Source organism: Heliangelus exortis, chromosome 11 (assembly GCF_036169615.1).
Source record: "Heliangelus exortis chromosome 11, bHelExo1.hap1, whole genome shotgun sequence".
NCBI lineage: Eukaryota > Metazoa > Chordata > Aves > Apodiformes > Trochilidae > Heliangelus > Heliangelus exortis.
Window position 1 is genome coordinate 731,129 of NC_092432.1, and position 12,005 is coordinate 743,133.

A 12,005-nucleotide genomic window follows, 5' to 3' on the forward strand; every position below is an offset into this window, starting at 1 on the left:
AGCTTCACTGCTTTTCAGTGAAAATTCTCTCACAGTTCCCCGAGGGGAAGAGAAAATATGAAACCCTCCCACTTCCCCCAGTAACTGTTTAATTTAACACACTCAGGACCCATTAAACCCCAACCCATTTAGCAGCTGCCCCTCAGCAGCACCTGGGAGCGTGAGGGAAGCGTGGGATGAAAAACCAGGACTGAACACAGGCTTTGAAACGTAAAAAAAATGACACCATGTTGGACAGGTACAAAACACAAATGGTGAAATCAGGGCTTGTGTTTTACATACAAATTACACAGGGATTTCCCCTTGGGGGACCCAACGTTGTTCCCCAGAGCAGAGAAGGAGAGATGCAGGCAGTGGGACTGTGAGCTCCAGCCTGGCTCCTTCAGTGCAGGTGGGATTGCCTCTGGGTGTCCTCCATAGCCTGAAGAATCATACAGAAAGGAATTCATACTGAAATGCTCCTGACCCTCCTCAGGAAACCAACCTAACAGCAAATCCTCCCTAAGACAGGGAGGGATTAACACACGACACCCCCGGGCCGGGCAGTGAGGGCTGTGCCAGCCGAGTGCTGCTCCTCATACAGTATTGGATATTCTAGTTAAAAAAATCAGCTAACCTTAACACAGGTGAATCTATATAAGCAGGTAAAAACAAAAAAGGGTTTTAGCTTGTAAGAACACAGATAAAACACCTTAACCAACCATTAAGCTGCTACGCCATAGCCACCTACAGAAACCCAGGGTGTGAGCACCTGGGGGGATGCAGAGCTCAGCGTGGGCTGGAGCAGCTGCTCTCCCCCTCCCAAACACAGACAAGGGCAGGAGCTGTTGGACCCCAAAACCAACGAATCATCTCACTGGTGCCTTGGTGTCCCTGAGCATCTCTTTGCCACAGAGCACCCTGAGCAATGGCTCTGGCAGCGGGGAGAGGAGGGGACGGAGCCTTTGCCCATGGCAGGACACGTGGGGTGACTGAAGCCCACGCTTTATCCCCATCCTCTCTTAATTTCTGAAGCTGCAGCTATTTAGCTTCAGTGCGTAAACATTTTAATGGAAATTACAGAGCTGGGTTGCCAGCTTCAAGTCCCTTATGGAGAAAAAAGAGCCAACCCGAACCCAAGCGATCGGCTGTGCTGGGGGAAGGCTGGATGCTCAATTCATGGGTATAAAAATAATAATAAAAGTCAAAGAGTTTCGTGCTGGCCTGCCAACACCATCAGGAGGCTGAAAGTAACAAATGATAGCACCATAAGCATTTCTGAGGGGTCTCCCTTCCCCAAAAGGTTTCCCTGATGGTTACCCAGTGGCAGCAGGACCCCGGTGGAGGGTCCCAGCAGCTCCCGTGGGACCATCCCGCACACCCAGCCCCCCAGACCTTGTTTTCTGATGGTTTGAGCACCGTTCAGAGTGTAGCACAAACAAGAAGAGCCGGAGCCATCCCCAGGTTTGGGGAGCCCCGGGTGGCTCCGGGCAGAGCCCCAAGTCCTGGCCGTGCCCCAGCCCCGGGGTCCTGGCGCTCCCGGCCCTGCCTGGGGACGGGGCTGTCACCTCCGGGAATCCCGCTCGTCCCCGCGGTCCCCGCCGGGCTGGGAGCGGTGTCCGTGCTGGAGGCAGCTCCGGCAGCACTGGAGATGGACGGTGGGGAGGTGGCACCGGCCCAGCAGCCGCAGGGTCTGGCAGAAGGCGAAGGTCAGACGGTCCCGCTCGCAGCTGGAGCCTGGAGGGCAGGGACAGCGTTAGTGCCGGTGTCACCGGGGCTGTCAGCAAGGGGTTTGATTGTGGAAATCGCAGAATCGATCACAGGATCAGAATCATCGGGGTTGGAAAGGACCTCAGAGCTCATCAAGTCCAACCCTTGATCCACTCCCCCCATGGTTCCCAGCCCATGGCACTGAGTGCCACATCCAGGCTCTTTTGAAATATCTCCAGGGATGGAGAATCCACCCCTTCCCTGGGCAGCCCATTCCAATGCCTGATCACCCTCTCCAGAAAGAAATCCTTTCCTAATATCCAACCTAAACCTCCCCTGGCAGAGCTGAAGCTCTGCCAGGGGAGGTTTAGGTTGGATATTAGGAAAAAATTCTTTAGTCCGTGCCCTCTTGTCCCACTGATATCAGCCCAACCCCCCCCTGGCTCCAACCTCCTTTCAGGGAGTTGTAGAGAGTGATGAGGTCTCCCCTGAGCCTCCTCTTCTCCAGCCTCAACACCCCCAGCTCCCTCAGCCCTTCCTCACAGGAATGGTCAGAGAGCCGGCCAGACCCCAGCAGGGGCTGAGTCCCCCCTCCCTGGTGCCCAGCAGCCTGGGTATTTGGGGTACCCCTCAGCCTGGGTATTTGGGGTACCCCTCAGCCTGGGTATTTGGGGTACCCCTCAGCCTGGGTATTTGGGGTACCCAGCAGGAATCACACCTCTGCTGCTGCCTGCAGCTCCACAGCATCTTCCCAGGGTACAGAAGCTCCATGGGGGAGCAGCGCTGACCCCAGGGCAGGCTCCAGCTCTGTGCTGGAAGCCTGAGAGAGGTGACAAAGCTGCCCTCAGTGACATCTCCTCCCAGCCCCCAGCTCCTCCCCAGCACCAGCAGAAGGCGGCAGGAAGGTGACAACGTCTCTGCCTTTGCATTGTGTCTGGGTTATTTCAAGAACCTTCCTCATCTGCTCGGCTTCCTCCAGGTGTCTCGCAGAGCTCAGAACAGCACCAGCATCACCCCCAGGACAGGCTTTGTTTTGGGAACCCCTGTTCCAGTGCCAGCCTCCGGGCCAGCTGCAGTGTCCGTGGGTCCCAGCCCAGCCCCCCAGGCTGAGTCACTCCGGGCTGAGCAAACTGTTTGCAGAAATTGTTTGTTTCCCCTCTGCAAACCGTCTGGAAATCACAAATCCCTCTCCGGGGCAGGGAGCACCGGGTCGGGGGGTGGGTCCAGCATGGGGGTTCAAGCCAGGGGAGCCCAGGCTGAAAGGGGCTGCACCTCAGCTCGGTTACAGCTCAGACACCAACCACCAAATACGTGCTGTTCATAAGCACACACAGCTGCTTTGCTTTCGTTCTGAATTTCCTCCTCTTCTACTTTCTATCAACACCAGCGTGATCCTCACTGAGCCTGCAGCTCCTCACCCAGCTGGGTAAGACACAGCTCTCTTACATCAGCTCTAATTTTACCTCCAGCACAAGTAATTACAATAAATTACAGCCCCTCTCTGAAACAGAAGGCAGAGCTGATGCTCCCCAGCACCCCTGGGCCCCCCACCTTGCCTCTTACCAGGACCACACTGAGCAGACAGAGAAATGGGGGGAAAAAAAGGGGTTTTCTCTTCCTCAGGACACTTTTCTGCAGGGAAAGCACCAGGACAGAGCAGTGGGAGCTCTCGCTCACCATTGCCCCTTATCCTCTCCCCTCTGCCAAGAAAATTCTTTGCTTGGGGCAAGGCTGCTGCCCCGATCCCCAGGGAGGTTCAGGCAGAGCTGAGACTTTTCCCCTGGTTTGGGATTTCAATCAGAGCCATCAGCAGGGAGGTCATCGCACTGCTCTGAAATTAATTTTCTATTTCAGTAGAGGTATTTCCTCTCTTTTCCTCCAACAACTGCTCCAGCCACCAGCCCTGGCTCAGCACAGGGGTGGCAGCTGTGTGTCCCCAGGGCAGGGATTCAGAACTCATTTACTCTGCCCTGGGACACCACTCCTGGGTCCTGCCAGACCTGGGCTTCCCTTGGGATTTACAGTCTGCTGGGCTTTCCAGTCCCTGGTTTTAGGAGTCATATGAAGCAGGAGAGGTGGAGAACACCATGCTGGCTCCAGGGGGGTTTTGTTATTCACTGCACCACATGGAGCAAGTGTCAGAGCAGCAAAAACCCCAGACACAGCCTTTTGAAGAAGTGGGTTAAGAACCCTGCATGGCTGGGTGGGGATGGCACCCACAGGGGCAGCACTGCAGCCACTCAGACCCCGAGGCTCCTGGGGATGCTGAGCAGAGGAGACCCCACGCAGCCCCTGGGTATTTTTATCCCTCTCAGCCCTCTGCTTATCACAACTGCCTTCCTCAAAAGTTATTTATGGACCACAACCAAGCTGCCTCCTGCCTTCCCTGGAAAGCAGCCTCACGTTGGGACGTTGCTTTCCAGGACCAGGGGGGTGGTTTAGCTCTTTCCTGATCCTTTTCCAGCAGATCATCACCCTGGGTGCTGGCAGGGAGATTCCTGCACCCGCAGTGCCCAGAGCCACCCAGGGACACACAAAGGAGCCATTGCTGTCCTGCCAGGGCTCAGCTCTGTGTGTGGGTGACCCCTGGCATGGGCTGAGCCACCAGCCCTGGCTGGGGACATCCCTGCAGCCTGGTGACCTCTCTCCACGGGTGCTGGTGGGAGCTGTGGCTTCTCCAGCTGCAGCATCTCCTGTGGATGGGAGCGGGGTCAAGCTCGGGGCTGAAAACCTTGGCTGAGCCCTCCCTGGAATCTGGGCAAGGGAAGCTGTAAGAAGCACTTCATTTGTCAGCTCTTTGGAGAGGGTCCCTACAGAACTGACCCCGTTTTCATTTCATTCTTTCACCGTTATTTTTTTCCTATTAACAGTTCTTTTTTATGTAATCCCAACACTTCATTTGGACATATGCTCTGATGTTCCAGTCCATGCCAAACTTTAGTTTAAAGAAATAGCTTAAAGCAGAGCTTTCAAAATCCAGGCTAGGTCAGCACATTAGAAACTAGAAACCCCCCATTTATTTTTTTTTTTTTCATTGTGGTTTTTTTTTTTTAGGTTGGCTCTGGAAGTCACTTTAAATTTCATTTAAGCTTCTGCCATACAGACCCAAGCGTTTACTTTTATGCTTGGGAAAAATAAACTTCCTGGAACAGGTTTTGTAAAAACAAGGCAAGGTTGAGCTTAGAGCTGAGCTGGCAAAAGCAGAGAATTAAGCTGCTGACCTCTGGCCTTTGGGATGCTCTCGGAGCCAGTGCTGAATTTAACAAGCATTATCCCAGGGTCCTGCTGCTCCCTGGGAAGCAGCATGGGTGAAGGTGGCTCCAGAGCCTGCCGTGGATGCTGGGCTGCCAGCTTTGCCTGCCCAGGCAGGTACAGCCAAGGCTGCAGCCTGGAAAACCGGGAGAAAAGCCTGGAAAGCCCCTGGTTTCCAGGTCTCAGCCCTTGGTTGTCCCATCACATCTCACTCCTGGCAGAGGAGCCCAGGCTGCAGCCCCAGGGCCCGTGGGGCTCCTGCCCCTCATCCCCTGCTCTGCCCACTCAGGTCCATCCAGATTTGCACTTTCTGTAAAAATCCACCCAGAGGCTGCCAAGGAGGAGGGGGGAGGAGCAGCATCTCCCGCCCAGCATCAGGGAAGCACCTCTGGGAGGCTGAGATGTGCAGCACTCATTTCTCCCACGCTGAACAAAACCGGGGAATCCTTTCCCCAGCACCCGTTCTTCACTGCCTGCTGTTAATTAGCGGTAAATAACGGGCACTTAATGACCGGCTCAGCAGCAGCTCCCTGCCTTGCCACTTGGATCCAGGCTTCCATACTCAACTGACAGAGAAAATTGGAATTTGCTGCAATTATTTCCAGTATGCATCCCTCGCGGGCAGCCCCAGCTACATGCAGCAGCACGAATAATTCCATTTCCCTACTCAGAGCAAGAGGGAAGATAACATTTAATTGCCAATTAATCCGGCAGCAACTCACAGGACAAGCAGAGCCTGGCTAACGAGCTGGGGGGGGATTTGGGGAGCCTGTGAGGGCCACAGCTCAGAGCCCCCCTGCAGAGTGCCCTGCACTGGGGTCACGTTTGGCCGAGTCCCTCCTCTTGGACAGAGGAAGGGAAAAGTCCCAACCTGGCCAGGGCAGGAGGAATCTGGGTGCCCCCTGGGCTCTGCTGCTCCCCGGGAGCCATCCAAGGACAGGGCCAACCTTCTCATCTCTGCTCACAGCTGGCTGCAGCTGGAGGACAACAGGCACGTTTATAAATAACTCCTGTAATCTTCAATTAATTTATAACCTGGCAAGAGAGCAGGATTCTGGTTCTAATTAATCCTGACCTTCTGTAGCTGGAGAGCGCTGCCGGAGCCCTGGTTGTTTGTGCTCAGTCTGTTCCACCTCTGTTAAAAATTCACCTGGTAACAGCTTTAACATTTAAACTCTCTGGGGTTCTTTGGGTTTTTGTGCCCAGTGAGGACAAGGCAGGTCTGTGGGTTTGCTGGTGTGGGTTTGCTGGTGGGGGTTTGCTGGTGTGGGTTTGCAGTGCAGGTTGCAGGAGGTGGAGGCTCCTGGTGCCTCTCCCAGCACCACAGCATCACTCCCCCTGGATTTGGGGCAGCAGATCCCATGAAGGAGGGGACAGGGCTGGAGGTCAGGGTCATGCCCTGTGGGGGAGCCTCTGCCTGGGGATGTCCACATCTGTGATCTCCTGCCATGTGAAAGTTTTGCTCCTCTCCAGGGTCTGGCAGGAAATGTTTGTGTTTCCGAGAGGCGCTTCCTGCCCCGGGCTCCGCTCACACCATTTATGTCATTTTTAATCCAGGACTTTTAACATCCATTTGTCTGGCTCCTTCACATCTCGGCAGCTATTCTGGTACAACCTTGGCTGTGCCACGCGGCCCCAGGGCTCCCATCACCCAGCCCAGCACGGAACTCTTCCCTTGACAAAAATATCCAGAGCCACACATCATTGCTCCGGTTGTTTCCCCAGCGCTGAGCTGCAGTGCAGGGGGGGTCAGTGGCCTCATGGCTAAAGGCATCCCAGCACTCACAGCCTCCCCAGCCCCGAGAACCAGAGCTGATGCCTCTGCCCCCCAGAACAGGCTTGAGGAGGAAGAGGAGGAATGGAAGATGGGGCTGGAGGGTGGATCTCTGTGCTGGCTCCTGCACCCTGTCCCTGGGCTGCCCTCCTACCCTCAGCCCTCTCTTTGTTCAAGACCCCTCCCCAGGGTTTAACCTTTCCTTCTGAGCAGACAGAAAGCTTTTCCTTTGTCCAGACACATTAAAAAGATAAGGTTGATTAATCATTAACACGCTAATACCGAGGACACCTAATCCCCTCATTAATTCTGCCTTCCCAGGGCTGTTAACCCTCGCAGCCCCGGGCTGATGGTTTGCAGCAGCTGCTGGGGGGGGGACAGGGACCCCTCGTGTCAGGTGAAGGGGAGAGGAGAACCCAAAGGCATGGCCACCCCAAAGATGAAGCCCTGACCCTCCCGGGGGGCAGCAGGGCAGTGGGAACCCCTCTCCTACCTGACTCGGAGCTGTCGCAGTCCTGCAGGTTGCACTTCTGGGTGCTCTGGGGCCATGGCTGGTGGTCACAGAGGCTGCTGGGCCCCTCCTGCCCTGTCTGGGTGTTGATGCACTTGACCTGGCGCCTCTGGATGCCCCCACCACAGGGAGCAGAGCACTGCAGGAGGGACATGGGCTCTGTCACCCGGGGGGACACAGCCTGCACCCCCTGAGCCACCCCCAGCACTGGGCTGGGACAGCAGCACCTAAACCCCGGGGGTCAGAACCACAGAAAGCTTTGGGTTGGAAGGGACCTTAAAAATCAGGTGGGTCCAACCCCCTGCCATGGGCAGGGACCCCTCCCACCCCCCCCAGGGTGCTCCAAGCCCCATCCAACCTTGGACACTGCCAGGGATGGGGCAGCCACAGCTTCTGGGGGCACCCTGGGGCTCAGCACCCTCACCCCACAGAATTTCTCCCCAAAATCTCCTCTCCATCTCCCCTCTCCCAGCTGCAAACCCTTCCCCCTCATCCCATCCCTCCAGGCCCTTGTCCCAAGTCCCTCCCCAGCTTTCCTGGAGCCCCTTCAGGCACTGGGAGCTGCTCTGAGCTCTCCCCATTGCTCCAAGGTCTCTCCTCCAGGCCGAACACCCCCAACTCTCTCCCCCTGGCTCCAGAGCTGCTCCAGCCCTCCCAGCAGCTCCAGAACCTCCTCTGGACTGGCTCCAACTGCTCCATGTCCTGGGGATTCCATCCAACTCCCCCCCTGTCCCTTGCATTTCTTGCAGCAGCCCCCGGAGAGGAGCTGCCCCCCCCAGCCATGCCCACTCACCTCTCCCCAGGACCCCACCACCCAGCTGGTGCAGGGATGGGTGTTGCAGGGCCGGGTGCTGTTGGGCCGTAGTGACTCCTCACAGTGTCCCAGCTCTGGACACGTCACCAGCCTCTCCTGCTCCCCACCACCACAGGGCTCCGAGCACTGCCAGGACACAGACCAGGGGCAGGAGAAGCCAAGAGGGGGACAGAAAGGCAGAGACAGCCCAGGAGTCGGGGGCTTAAGGGAACACACTGCAAAACCACCCTGCAGACCCTCCCAGCCCCCAGGTGGGACCTTCCCTCCCACCCCCGGGTGCTTCCCTCCCTGGGAGGCTTCCAGAGGCTGCAGGATCTGCTCCAAGGATCTCCTTGGGTTCTGCAGGCGTGGGAAGGCTGAGCCCCCCGTGCCCCCCGCCCAGAGCCCCTACCTCTCTCCAGGAGGAGGTGTACCAGCCCAGACACGGCCTCTCCTGGCAGGGCAGCTGCCTGGGGGGTTTGTAGAGTGCAGCCTGGCAGTGGAAGGGCCGCAGCAGCCTCTGCTCTCTGGTGTCCATGCAGTGCACATCCCGAACCTTCACCCCTCTGCCACAGCTCCGGGAGCACTGGGAACGACAGGGATGTGGGATGGGGAACCCCCCCAGCACCCCAGCAGGGCAGGCTGGCGGCAGCTGGTGAACTGGGGACCCCTCCAGCAGCAGGAGGTGACCCCAGAGATGCTCTGCCCCAGGTGGGATGGGGGTGACACCCAACCTCATTCACCTCTCTCCACTCCAAGGAAGAGGGAAGGCCCCACAGCTCTGAGCTGCTCACCCCCATCCCTCGGGAAGAATTCAGCTCCCAGGTGCCATGGCAACCACCTCCCTGCTCTACAGAGCCCTTCCCGAGCCAGGAGGGCTCTGGATCCCCACCACTGAGCATCCTGGATCCCCCCAGCCCAACCACAGCCACCCCCGGGAGTGCAGCATCACCACCACCTTTTCCAGAGACTGGCAAACTGCTCTTTGTTCAGCTTTGGCAAATTCCTGGCTTTTTAGCCAGCCCGAGAGCAGGAAAAACGGAAACTCTATTGCAGGATGGAGGAGTCCTCCAAACCTCCACCCCTGTGGGGTCACCCCCGAGAGCTGCAGGGCAGGCACCGCTTTTTGGTGGGGATTTTTTGGGAGCCTGGCTGCAGGTCTGGCTGCAGGTCTGCTTACCTTACTCCAGCTGCCCACCTGCCAGGAGGAGCAGGGTCTCAGGGAGCACCTCCGGGCAGGGACGGGCTTGGTGGCCATGGCACAGTCCTGGTCACTGCCGGAGCTGCAGCGCACGGACCTCCAGATGGCACCAACCCCACAGGTGGCTGAGCACTGCAAGGCAGGAGGCAGAGACTGCTCCTAGCCCATCCCAGAGACCTGCTCCCATCCCAGAGACCTGATCCCATCCCATCCCAGAGACCTCCTCCCGTCCCAGAGACCTGCTCCTATCCTATCCTGGATACCTGCTCCCCTCCTCTCCCAGCAGCCCCAGTAGGGATGACCCCACAGATGTCTCTGGTGCCCCACGGAGCCTGCCAGCCCCGCAGCAATGTCCCTGGGGACTTGGCTCCTTGTCCCCTCCGTGGTGGGGAGCTGGAGCCCTGCAGGGTTTCTGCACGCTGAGGGCAATGCCCCAGGGATCAGGAGAGGTTTCCCACCCCCTCCCACCCACATCACACTTTGGGTGGGGCTCAGCACCCACCTCACTCCAGCCCCCGACCTCCCAGCGGGGCACGGCAGTGGCTGGTGGGGAAAGCAAAGCCTCCTCCTCTTCATCCTCTTCCTCCTCCTCCTCTTCCACCTCTTCCTCCTCCCTCTCGTCCTCCCAAAGTGGGGAGGGGACAGGGCTGGGCTGGGGCAACTCGTGTCCCCCCCCACCGGCATCAGATGTCCCTGGGGTGGCCCCAGGGGAGCTCTGCTGGGCGTGGGGTGATGCTGGGTGCTGGGACACCCCCAGACCCCACCACAATGGGGGGGACCCGGAGGGTGATGCTCCCCCCGGGTGTGTGGGAGGGCTGTGAGCTGGGGTGGGGGGCACAGCCGGGGAGAGGGCATCTGTCTGGGGGGGGCTGCTGGAGGAGAGCTGGGGGGGCAGCCCCAGGAACCCAGGGGAGAAGGACACGGCTTGTGGGAAGGCTGTGGTGGCCACCAAGGGGGCTGATGTGAGGGACAGGGGGGTGAGGAGCTCTGCCTGCCCCGTGGGACCCCCACCAGCACCCGTGGGATGGGGACTGGCAGCAGGATGGGGACTGGCAGTGGGATGGGTGCTGGCAGTGGGATGGGTGCTGGCAGTGGGATGGGTGCTGCCAGAACTCCATCCCACCTCCCATCCCAGTCCCTGTGGGGTGGGGAAGGGAAGATCTGCCTGCTCTGCCCCATGGCCTTGTTCACTGGCCACGGGTGCTGCAGGGGTGCCTGATGTCCCCTCCAGAGTCCCTGCACACCCCTCCTGCTCCTCGCTCGTGGGGGTGGCACCACCAGCACCCCCAGTGCTGCCCAGACCCCTTTCCTCTGGATCTTCAGGGTCAGTCTCCACGGAACCAGCCACGCTGTGCTCCTGGCTGCCAGTGTTCCACAGCCCCCCCAAGCTCCCCAGCTCCCCCAGCCCCCCAGAGGTGTCTGTGCCCACCCTGTCCCCACCAGCAGGCAGCGTGGGGGGGGCACTGAGCGGGTGAGGAGCCCGGGGAGTGAGGCCATGGGCTGGAGCATCCTGCCCAGGACTTGTCCTCCTTGTCACAGCTCCCTGGGGCTCAGCAAGGGGGGGGCTGTTGGCGGAATCGTGGCCTGTGATGCTCTGGGTGGGCAGGGGGTCCTTGGAGTGGGGCACAAGGAGGGCATCTTCCTCCTCACCCACGAAGTCCTCGATGGCATATTCAGGAGTGGCTGTCCCCGTGTCCCCAGGGGCCACGCTCAGGAGGTTGTTCATGGCTAAGTCCCCAGGCTCCATCTCTCCTTCCCCGTTCACAGAAATCTCTGCTTTGCCGGTCACCAGGTGGTCCCCACTGGCTCCTCCTGGCGTGGTGGTGTGCAGGACACCAGTGGGCATCTCACGGGGCCCCTCCACATCGTTGCTGCTCAGCTCTGGTTCGGGCTCCTCACTTTTGGTCTCCTTCTCCGTGAAGGGGTAGTAAGAGAGATCCTCGTGGAAGTTGATAAAATTATAATCGTAGTAAAAATCATCGACGAAGACATTTCCCTTCCTGGCTGAGAAGTCCTCCTCAGGGATGATATTGACATCATGGGGCTCAGGAACGCTTGGAACGAGGGGGTTAAACCTGGCAATGGGGTTGCTGGGGACGTGATGGATCTCATTGAGCACTGAGGAGCCACTGCCAGAGCCCTCCGAGTCGCTGCTCTCCTGGCAGCCTGGCAAGGAGCAAGCAGCCTCTGGGCTGGGCCGTGCTGCTGGGTCACAGGCAGCCCCACTGCAGGAAACCCAACGCCTCCGGGTCCCGTTGCCACACGTGGTGGAGCACTGGGAAAAGGGAGAGACACAGACATCAGGGATGGGGGGCTGGGTGGGGGGTGATGGGGGGTCCCTGCCCCTCGCCGCTGCTCCCACCAAGATCCAGGCAGGGGCTGATCTCAGGCATCTTAAACATCTTTTCCCAGCAGAAGGATCTGATGATTTTATGACACCAAAGCCCCAAAGGTGGCATTTTGTGGTACCACCACCCCACACACCACAAAGCTCCCACCACCCACCTGGTCCTGAGAGGTCTCCAGTGTCAGTGTCCCCCAGACCAGTAATGGGGGGCACTGGTGACACCAGTGAGCAGTGTTATTGCCAGCCAAAGCCACCTCTGGGGCCACCTCCCCACTACAGGGCTGGGACTGCTCAGGGTGGTCCCTGACCTTGGCTCCAAGCAGGAATGGTTTTTGTGGGCCACGGCCATTGGAAGGGCAGTGGGTAAGATGAGCTAAGGGCCCTTTCCCATGCCCTGCCCCCACGAATTGCATCCCTTCTTCCAGAAGAGAAGCTTTT

General features: G+C 58.6%; 1 protein-coding gene across 1 annotated transcript in view; it reads right to left on the reverse strand.

Annotated features, from left to right (window-relative positions):
- Positions 1-202: 202 nt before the first annotated feature.
- ADAMTS7 (ADAM metallopeptidase with thrombospondin type 1 motif 7) overlaps positions 203-12,005 on the reverse strand; it is a 33,257-nt gene continuing 21,454 nt past the window's right edge. Inside the window, exons 19-24 of the mRNA XM_071754073.1 lie at positions 9,723-11,495; positions 9,200-9,352; positions 8,432-8,605; positions 8,020-8,166; positions 7,209-7,365; positions 203-1,716 (exon numbers count right to left, since the gene is read on the reverse strand). Coding sequence (XP_071610174.1) covers positions 1,544-1,716; positions 7,209-7,365; positions 8,020-8,166; positions 8,432-8,605; positions 9,200-9,352; positions 9,723-11,495 — 2,577 coding nt within the window. The 3' untranslated portion in view covers positions 203-1,543. The remainder of the gene's footprint in view (positions 1,717-7,208; positions 7,366-8,019; positions 8,167-8,431; positions 8,606-9,199; positions 9,353-9,722; positions 11,496-12,005) is intronic.